At 49.8% G+C, this 10,744-nt stretch overlaps 1 protein-coding gene across 1 annotated transcript; it reads left to right on the top strand.

The window, feature by feature from the left end:
• Nucleotides 1-230: 230 nt before the first annotated feature.
• On the top strand, nucleotides 231-10,222 carry CSUI_010172 (dynein heavy chain family protein; the record flags this gene model as incomplete). The annotated part of the gene is made up of 12 exons (XM_068070277.1): nucleotides 231-466; nucleotides 1,026-1,181; nucleotides 2,305-2,527; nucleotides 2,904-3,151; nucleotides 3,861-4,054; nucleotides 4,361-4,629; nucleotides 5,029-5,147; nucleotides 5,401-5,556; nucleotides 6,501-6,842; nucleotides 7,554-7,817; nucleotides 8,455-8,694; nucleotides 9,908-10,222. Exons 1-12 carry the CDS (start codon nucleotides 314-316, stop codon nucleotides 10,220-10,222), a joined length of 2,679 nt encoding a protein of 892 aa, XP_067917747.1. The 5' UTR covers nucleotides 231-313.
• Nucleotides 10,223-10,744: the final 522 nt, after the last annotated feature.

Here is a 10,744-nt window from a genome sequence, read left to right as displayed (position 1 = left end):
TCCTTCCTTTTCAATGAGACTTCCAATTTGTCCGCTATCGCTTCTCCAGCGCTTTACGTCGCCAGTCATCATCGCCTATCTATATCAGAGGACGAAAACACTCTTCGAAGCATGGCAGCTGTCAGCCTCAGGTGACTGACAGAAGCATTTTTCTCTGCAGAGTAGGAGACTTTACAGAATGTGAGCTATCTCTTTTCTCCTGGCGTTGTTTTTCAATGTGACGCTCTCAGGAGGAAAGCAATTAGAATGGAATGATTCATTCGTCTTGTACTTGACAACCAAGCTCTCAAATCCTCGTTTTACGCCGGAAACTATGGGGAAGACCCTAGTCATCAACTACTCTGTTACTATGAGTGGCCTCGCTGAGCAGCTCCTCGCTCATGTCGTAGGGTTTGATCTACCTGATTTAGAAAAACAGAGACAGGAGCTTGTACAGAAGATGAGTGAAGGACAGCAAATGATGAAGGTAAGTACGTGATTGAGAGAGTGATGAAAAAAATGACCTTACCTTTTTTCGTACGATCGATCGAGTACCTGGGGGGGGTCTCTACTCCCTGAACTCGCGTGTCCGCGAAGTTCATACATGAGTAAATTTGAATGTATGATACTACAGCAACGTCGTCACGTTTCTGAAGGAACAGTGCTGAGTCCTTTTTGTTACTTCTTCTAGCAAGACCTTGACAACGAGGCCGGGATCCTCTGTACGATGTAGAGCATATCTGAAGTTGAAAGCTGTATGGCTAGTATAGTGATGATGATGATGCAAGGGCAGGGAGGGAGGTAGGCGGAGAAGCGGATGTTGTTCTCCTCATTGGGGTTCTTAATGGTCTAAGGAATACTACGACACCTTTTGTGATGCAAAAGCGGCGAAGTTTTGAGCGAGGATCTGGCCGAGGATTCACGTGCTCGCAAGAGCAAGTATAAGGAAAGGAATCTTCTGCAGAGAGAGAGAAGAGAAAGAGGTGAAGAAACTCACAGGCACCTGTTTTGCTTGTTTGTCTGGGACTTATGCATCGATTCAGCATCTAGAGGATGTCATTCTCCATGAGCTTGCGGTATCCAAAGGAAGCATTTTGGACAACGACGATCTCATTCAAACTCTGCAGACAACTAAGGCAAAGGCTGTAGAAATTACCCTTTCTTTAGCAGAAGCAAAACAGACGGCTGAGCAGATTGACAAGGTGAATAGCTTCGTCTCAGTCTGATAATAGGCACGCTTGATAAGCATCTGCGCGCCGAAGTGATAGCTCTCTGGAGTAGGCATGGCCATGCACAGAGATGGAAGAGTACCCATGTATACGGCCAGATCTAGTGTGCGGAAAATCTCTATACTCAGCGCACATGCATACGGATTGCAGGTGCTGCGTCAGCAACCTTTTGAAGAGAACGAAAGCTTTTGTCTGAGTGAAGAAGGAGACAAACTTCTACTTGCTGCGATTCTTAGGTCAAACTGAATCACGTACTATTGAACAGCCTATCCGGCACACTCCATTCTATGGAAAGGAGAAACCTCCCCTGTTTGAGTCGAGTATCTTACATGAATCCCAAACACGTTTTTGTCGTGCGACCGTATGAGACTACCACCCACCTTGAGGGTTCTCTCGTTTCCAACGAAATACGTATGTTGTGCTAACATAGATACTCGTATACAGTGGCTCCACGTATGCACTACGTATGTGTTGTGCACTGGTGTAGATTTGCCTAAACAGGAAGAGGCGCAAGTGGTTACATCGATGGTCTTGGATACGACTGGTAAAACCTGTGTGTATAAGCAGCTATCGCAAGGTTTAGTCCCTAGTCGCGCATGCTTCGGCTCAGGCATGTGAACAAGCAACACATGCCCTTTCTTGCGTGAAGGCTTCCACGTGGAGTGATGGCCTCTACAAACTCAGCAAAAGCCTTTTGCGATGAAAGAACCATTCCTAAACAAGCAACGCTTGTATCGTTTGACACGCGCAAGTATCTCTTCATGTTGTCGCCTTCTCCACAAGAAAAAGGGTTATGCTGGAACACTAGCTCGAAAATCACTTTCTCAGAAGAAAGCATTTCCTCCTCAGGCATTCTACGGTATACATGTAGCGCGAGACGGGTATATAGCAGCATGACTCTGAATCTCCGGTCTGGCAGAGGAATAAGGAGCCTTACATGACTAGAGTAAGGGCCGCAGCAGGGAATCGTCTGCTTGAGCAGACGTTATTTCTGTTCACGAGCAAGAAGGGTGAGAGAAGCAAGAACAAACTTAGCTTTTGACGGCCTGTGTCCATTCGAAGGTTTTTCCCCTCTTGGTCTTTTGAATCTTTTCAGTCTCGAAGAGAGTATTATAGTGTGGCGAAGCGGGGTTCCATCATGTACTTTGCTATGAATGGACTACGTAACATATCCACTATGCTGGAATACTCGCTGACCTCCTACTTGGCCATATTTCAAGCGGCTCTCCGTGAGGCACGTCAGGATCGTATCCTCGAGAATAGGCTCAAGAATGTCACGGAAAAAATCACTCAGCTCTCCTACGACTATGTCTGTCTAGGTAAGAAATGGATTTCTACTAATCTCTCTCCCTTCTCCCATTATTTCATTACACTTGAAGGTTGCACAAAGCAGCACCAGCAGCAGCATCACTCCAGAGCTATAGTGTAGAGAGAGTTCCTTCACTTTGTGAAGCTACCATAGTACACGGGAATATCCCTCTGTCATGCCATTCGTAGGCAGTTGATTGGAGATTTTCTTTCTTCTCCCTGTATATATGGGCACGGTCTGGGGGGACTCTAAGATGAGAGACTTCCATAGCCAAACAGAACGACGTCTTCTTGTGAGGAGTTTTTCAGAGACAGATCGACGCATTCTCTCGCACGCAACTAGAAACGCCCTTTCGTCAACGTGCGTTTCTTTTATCTCTGTCGTAGGTCTCTTCGAATCGCAAAAACTCATGTATACTTTTCATATGACCATGATGATCATGGAAGGAGAGGGATCTTTAGATAGAAAAGAGCTGGAGTTTTTCTTCATGGGAAATCCTTCCTTTGACCAAGTACCTCCGAAGCCACCCATGCTCGCCTGGCTCCCAGACAGCGGGTGGAAAGATCTTCAACTTCTTAACGTCCTTAACGAATCTTTCGATGGGTTCATCAACAGTCTTAAAGCTGATCCCGAGGTACCCCGTACTTTACTGCTTCATAAAAACATTTGAACCTCTTCTCTTCTTTTGATTACATACTAAAAGAACCCGAGCGCTTCGTTTTCCGAGTTACGCGACTCATTGGTGTCTAGACGTATACAAGGATAGCTGGTATTGACATAAGTGTACATCGGCGTGTGCTGACTATTGACTTGCCAGACAAGTGCAAACAAAGTAAAGGAGGGTATGCAACATCGGTCAGAGGTGACAGATGGGCCTTCTCTTTTTGTTCTCGTGGACTGTTACTACAGATACGTATCCATGCTTACTTCGCCTACATCCGTATGAAGACACATCATGCTGCCCATATGTATGTACATACGCATCTAATCAGCATACATACATGTAAATAGTTACCGGGAAGACTATCAGTCCACAGACCAAACCAATTTTCTGTTCTCATCTGTAACGAGTTATGATGGCAAGAGTTCTACAGTGAGTGAGTTCTTTTTCTTGCGTTTGTTGAGAGAAATTTCTGTCCAACGAGCTGTTCAAAAGGAGCTCAGTTCAAAGGAATTCCACCTTGTTCATATACAGGGTATCTACTTAGGACAGATTCCATATGACTTTTCTGAGATAACTCCGGAGTGGTTTGTCAAAAAGGGATTGCTAGAGGATGCCATACGAAACAAGTTGTGGCCATTCTGCAGAAGGCTTTTTGTTCTGTGCGACTGCTTGTACATAGGCTTGGAAGACTTGGTATGACCACTTTGACAGCTTAGAGAAGACAGATTTGCCAGGGAAGTGGGGACAAACGTTAACTCCCTTTCAAAAGCTCCTCGTGGTCCGAGTATTCCGCGTAGACCGGGTGCCGACTTCCATCAAGCAGTTCATTGTCTGGAAATTGAATGAGCATTACGTTCAATCGCCTAGTCTTCAGTAAGCCGACTCTGCGTTATCTTCCTGTGTTTGCGATACTCTTACTGACAGAACTGCTCGAGCTACTGCACATTTCTCGGGAGAAGGCTTCTCTTGGTCTGTTCTTACCTTTCGCTTGCGAGGGCAGTGATGATCATGGACTCGTCTTCCGTGTTGCTTTCCTTATAGCACAAGACAAAGATGCCAGGTTTTTCTTTGAGACTTGCATATGCAGATGATGGAAATACTTGACACATAAAAAGAGACCTTGGATACCACACGACAAGGGAGAGACAGGGAGGGTTAGGCAAAACTGTTTGTTTACAGGTATACGAAGATTTTAGCCCAATCCTCAGAGAGATGTCCAATCGTCCTGATTCTCTCCCCTGGAGCAGATCCACAGAGTGACGTGGCAAAACTTGCCGAAGCCCAAGGTTTCACAGGCAATAAATTTAAATTCCTTGCTCTCGGCCAAGGCATGGCTCCACTAGCTCAGCAATACATTGAGAAAGGCTATCAGAGAGGGTACTGGGTAATGCTGCAGAACTGTCATTTGCTTACGTCGTGGCTCAAGACACTCGCGAAGCTCCTAGAAGGTAAAGAACGGCGGAAGGAAGGGAAACAGAAAACAGCTGCAAGAAGGATTGCGTTGAACTTGAGAGTTTATCTGTATTCCAGGTGATTAATAAGTAAAAAGCGAAGGTCTACTGTAATCAGGAGACTAACCTCTCTTTCCTTTCGAAACGTATGCTGATTGCCTTCGGGGTAGCTTTCGTCTTCTTCCTTAGAGTCAGAATGAAGCTGCTTGACTTTTAGAATCTGTGTGCGACAGAGGTATTGGCGCTGTCTTCAGTAAGGACTGTTCAATATGCGGTTGCAAGCTGATGAGTAACGAAGGCTAAAATGGACAAAATATCTCGTCTTCTCTGATGTTTTGGATTAAGAGGGCGGCATTAGCAGATTGCTTGGTCCCCTGGTGCGCCTGTGTTTCGTAGGAATACAGAAGCCTCATAAAGACTTCCGACTATGGCTGACGACACAGCCAATTGATGAGTTCCCCATGAGCATCCTCCAGGTGCGAATACAAACTGTAGCGTCTCCTCCCCCCTGGGCTGTTTGCCATCTTCCACTTCTCTTGATGACTCTCTTACGCCACATACGTGGAAAGAGGAAAGAAACTGACTCAGAGATAATGAAAGCCTCCGGCAACACGGCTGTGAGAGCTGTTCAACGGGCGCGCCTGTCCCAAGTCCGGCGTCACAAAACAGGCATGTGGGTGGGTACCTCCGCGCAAAAAGGGCTGTCGTGGATCTTGGGGTTGTCTCTTAGCTCTAGGAATGGCTTTCAGAGGGCGTCTTTGTTTGCAGAGTTCGCTGAAAGTCGTAACGGAGCCTCCTGATGGTTTGCGTCCGAATTTGCAAGGGTCATACGCAAAGGCGTCAGACGATCTGCTGCGAGAGAGCTCCCACCCTGCCTTCAGCTCTCTGGTATACGTTCTGTCTTTCTTCCATGCGGTCGTGCAGGTAAAGGATGTTTCTGGAAAGCGTCTATTGACACCTTAGATGTGCTAGTGCACCCATACATAGAAACAAGTATGAGGCACCACCGACATATGTATCTTGATTCTATGCTCTTCTACCTCCCGGTCTTATTTGAGAACCTGAGCTTCAACTCTACTTCGTGTCGAAGCCGAAGGTCGAATGCTGGAGGAGCATCGTGTAGATGCAGTCTCGGATTTGAGCTCTTCTCGTCTGCTTTTTCAGCTCTATATTGGCCGATTTTATTTTACCATGTGAAGTCAACTCCATGGACGAAAGTGATCTCTCCACGGCAGACTCGGCGCTCTTTTCTTGTCAGAAGCTCACAAATAATATCTGAAACCAGAAAGAGACAGTATCACTTATTAGCCTAAGTGTCTGCGGCGGCACGGTACGGACCCAGCACCCGCCATAACCGACAGCTAACGCTCTCTCCTTATCCTCTGACGTGTCCGCAATGTTCGCTGCTCCAAACCGCGTGTGGCTCTGCTCACTTTTGCTTCTTCCCGTGAGTATATTCGTTGTCGTAGTTAGCGTCCTTCCCTTCATAACAAGAGAAGAACGAGCTCTTGAGGCGAGTCAGTCTGATAGAGTCTCTTTTTTTTCTCCTGGTGTGCTCGAGAAACAGATCACGCTCCCCGCAGACTGAGGACAGGGAGGGAGATTGGTATCTCATCTGTGTGTAAGACCCATACCGCGTAGAGCTTTGCTCTTTGACCATTCCTGAGAGAAAACCAAGTGATGTACTGTGTCCACAAGTTGTCGAAAGTGCGGGAGCACAGGCCGACAGGAGCTGCTGGGCAGCAGCAGTGATAGTACGCGCTCGAACGGCCCGTGTCAGGCGACCGCATGCGCGAAGCGTTTAGAATCACTCCCATGTTTCCAGCGTTGGTCTCGTGGTTTTTTTTTTGTGAATTGCGTCATCTCAGGAAAGACGCAAGTACGGGAAAATCGGATGGAATGTTGCGTACGACTTTAACGAAGCAGACTTGAACATCTCCACTCGACTGGTAGCCATGTACCTCGACAAGTCTCTCGCCACCGATGGGCCTATTCCGTGGAGTACTCTTCGGTACCTTATTGGCGAGGCGATGTATGGAGGACGTGTAACAGATGACTATGACAGAAGAATTCTTGTCACATACCTTGAAGAGTACATGGGAGATTTCATATTTGATAGCTATCAGCCTTTTTACTTTTGTCAAGTCGGCTTCGACTACGCCATCCCGTCTCCGAGTGAGAACCTCTCCGTCTATATCGACTACATCAAAGTAAGACGCAGCTGCTAAAACGGCTCTGACTGTTACGAGGTCTGCAGACACGGAACCATTCGCATGCATATATACGTAACTATCTGAGCAGAGTGAGGTGACTGTCTTTAGCTCTCTCTGTACGGGTACATGGACACACGCTCACGTGCGTCTTGTGTATATTCTAGATTGTATATGCACATAGTCGGACCTGTACGTATGTTCACTACGCAGCCGGTGAGCGTTTCTGACTACACTCTTCTCCACGGTTTCAATTCTTTCTCCTCCTATCGCCGCCGGCCTTTCCCTGGCTTCGTGCTTACCTAGTAAGCAACGGCATGTTGCGCGCTGTCTATGAGAGAACAAACTAACATTGTTCTTTCTTCTGTGCAGTGGTGATGCCGTCACCAGTCTGCAGCAGCTGCCCTTCGTTGTGCGTGAGTTGTGCCGGCGTAGCTGCTCAGCTGAAGTTAAGCACATGCTATCGCATAGTACTAGATGACCGGAGAGGCGCAAGGACCAGGTGTGCATTCGTGTACACGCAACGGAGGACAAAAAAAAATTGGCGGGCCGTTCACCGGTCGTCGCGAACCGTCCTCCCGCCCGTTTGTAACACTCTCCACACCAGTGTCGCGCTCGGAGCCGAAACTCCCGGCGACAGAGGCCGAGTTTGAGACGCTTTCTAGACTAGAGTTACTGACAAACTGCCAATATGGTTTCGCCTTGGTGTAGGAAATGCCCTTGTTCAACACCCCCGAGGTGTTCGGGCTGCACGCAAACGCCGAGATTGGTTACTTCGTGGATTCGGCCAAAAAACTCTGGGAAGGCATTCTCAAAATGAATTTCTCGAGCAGTGCCCACTCCTCTGGTGGCGGAATGCGGGAAGAGTACATCGGAAGCATAGCCGTGGGGATTGAAGAGAAGCTGTCGTTCGAGGAACTCGTCTTCGACCAAGGAGACGCTGTACCGTCCCCTACTGAGGTTGTCCTCTCACAGGTAGGTATGCTACAAGGATACCGGGGGACCAGGTGCATTCCGGGAGGTTGATGCATTCGGTGGCGACGTCCTGGAGTTCATGGAGGCCCACGTGATGTTTCACAGTAGCCAACCGGGGTTCGGGTTTTCTCGTGGTGCGAAGGCCACCTCATTCCTCCACCCCATAGGGTGCTCGATGCTGCGTTCCCCAGGCAGAGTTTGCCACAACAGCCGTTCAGAATCCTCGCCCCGGCACCGCACGCGCAGGTAGTTACGCGTATGCCAGGAAGATCTCAACTACATCCCGGCGAGATCGCTGGCGAGAAATAATCCCGTCATTGCCCTTCTCAGGACACTTGTTTCTTCTTCTAGAACATAGCCCTGATTCAACGCATATACGTGCTCCACACAATCAATAAACACGTGCCGACGACGGCGAAGGTATGAACCACGCACTAACCCGGTGTGGGCACTTGCTATAGAGCAGTGGGAGGTGTGGCCCACATCTCTAGGCAGTCGGGTGTCCGCCGTGCCCGGAAAGTTCCGAAGCGGAGGTATAGCCCGGGCCGCGCCATACGCCGCGCTCTCTGGGAAGAAGCAAACCTGCAACGCTAAGCACCCTGCGCGCCTCAGGATATCCTTCCGAATGTAAACGCAGGAGATAGAGAGGTTCAACTGTCTCGCAGACAGGATGCGAAAAAGCCTAACAGATCTTCGGCGAGCGTTACGGGGCGAAATCGGAATGTCCGCCGACCTGGAGGACTTAGCAGGAGCGCTCGTGACAGGCTTCCTTCCGAAGGACTGGGCTCGCCTAGCACCCGCGAGTCAAAAGCCTCTCGGCTCATGGATCAGTCATTTTCTCAGGCGATACAAGCAGTACCGAGAATGGATTGACAAGGTGCGTACAGGCTCATGATGCAAGCGCGCTTTGGCTGCCAGAGCTTGCGCTCTTGCTGTAACGGCTGCTCGAAGACGGAGCTAGTTTGTTGTTATGGCCGCAAATTGAAGGTTTTTGCGAAGCCGAGTCGCCCCTGCCATGTGACGCTGCCAGTACCCTTCACTAACCACTCATGCAAGCATGTCACGAACCGGCGCAACCGTAACCTACGGAGTGCTGTCAAAGGTTCACAGCTCGTTTCCACTCCAAGACTTGATTTGCGGACTACAGTCACTTGGTTTCCGGAAGCCTGCGCTTTTCCATAACAGCAAGACTATTTTGCCCAGGCACGACTTCGGAGTAACGGAGTTACCGACAGAATTCCGATTGTACGTCCCGTGAAAAGGGCCCGCCACCGATGAAAAGGCTAAAACAAAACTAGGGCCAGTCGCCTCCTGGACATCCCAAAGTGTTGAGCTCTTAGGCTGGCCGTCCCCTAAAGTTGCGGGATCATCAACAACCACCAGCCTGAGAGCGCAGTCGAACGGGACCCCAGGCCGCGTCGGGCACCACGCGAAGACAAACCCACTTTTGTGTTTTGATCCGGCTGTGCTGCAGGGAGAGCCCTGGTGCTTCTGGCTGAGCGGCTTACATATCCCGGACTCCCTGTTGACCGCGTTGATCCAAGCGACTTGCCGAAAGAAGGGATGGGCGCTGGACAAGTCGACTTTGTTTACCTGTGTGACGAAGCTCACGTCCCCGGAACAGATCCCTGCCAAGCTCTGCCAGGGGACCTACCTTCAGGGCTTGTATCTTGAGGTGAGCCATCGCTGGCCCTCCAGCGGCTCTCTCAAGCCCGTCCGTCTCTTCTCCTCCACCGGGCCTTAGGAGGCTGCGTCGGGGTACTTAAGCGCTTGAAATAGTTCCACGGCCTAGACAAGGGAAGGACTTCCTGCCAGGTGACCGATGGGCTAGGCCCCTATTTGTAATATATGGGTTGAATATCCTAATGACTTCCGCGACTAATGCGCCGGTGCCGGTCCGCGCGGGCGCAGAATGAGATGACTGCGGGCAGCACTCTTCTGCCTGATCCATACACATAAGCAGCCTGGTGGCTTCAGGTGAGCAGGAACAGTGCACCTGTGCAGTGCTCTTTTCACCCCCACGGGTCAGCTAAAAAGAAGTCTGATTCCAGTCTTGTTGCAGCTGCAAATGGGACAGGCGGAACTCCCAGGTAATGAAGAGAGAGACGCTTCCTGTTGTTGTTTGGCGCTGCATTCAGGGTGCCCGCTGGGACATTGAGGAGGGGCGTCTCGCGCGGCAAACTCCGAAAGAACTGACAATGGAGATGCCATTGATTCAGATCATTCCCGCTGAGGCGCACAAGCTGAAGTTCCGTGATACATTGAAAACTCCTGTGTATTCTACTCAAAACCGGCGCAACGCGATGGGTGAGGGGTGGGTATTTGACGCAATGCTTCCGACGAAGGAGCATCCTTCGCTCTGGATCCTATCTGGGGTCGCGCTGGTACTCCAGACTGCCGACTGACCTCTCACTTCCCACGGTTTCAGCTCCAACGTCTGCCAGTCCAGTACTACGCGGCGGTGCGTCCTCGCCGCAAGTCATTCTGCAGCATTGTAATCTACGCTATTTGGCGCTCGTGTTCCGATGGTCTTTGCAACTTCCTATGGCTGCATGCCCAGTTCCGGCTGTAATGTGCCGAAGTACTTACTCCCACCGAAGGAGTATTTTTCACCAGAACGAGAACCGCTGCTGACTCGGAGCCATTCCTCGCCAGCCTTCACTCCTTGGACATGCCACCGATGCAGAACATCCACGTCGCTTAGCTTCTTCACAACACTTCGAGGCCCGCCCTACCTACAGCTTGCTTCGGCAAGGAGTGGTTAGCGTGGCTTAGTAGTCTTATCTTCAGGTCCCAGTACGTAGTCAGCAGGTAAAACACGAAGCACTGCATTAACTGGAACCCCTGCATGCAAGGCTGCTGGAAACAAACAATCACACCCACCGGGGCCTCTGAAGGAACGCACTTCAGAGGCCCCGGTGGGTGTG

Source organism: Cystoisospora suis (assembly GCF_002600585.1).
Source record: "Cystoisospora suis strain Wien I chromosome Unknown contig_6803, whole genome shotgun sequence".
In the NCBI taxonomy this organism is placed as follows: Eukaryota; Apicomplexa; class Conoidasida; order Eucoccidiorida; family Sarcocystidae; genus Cystoisospora; species Cystoisospora suis.
This window is presented reverse-complemented; position numbering and strand designations above follow the sequence as displayed.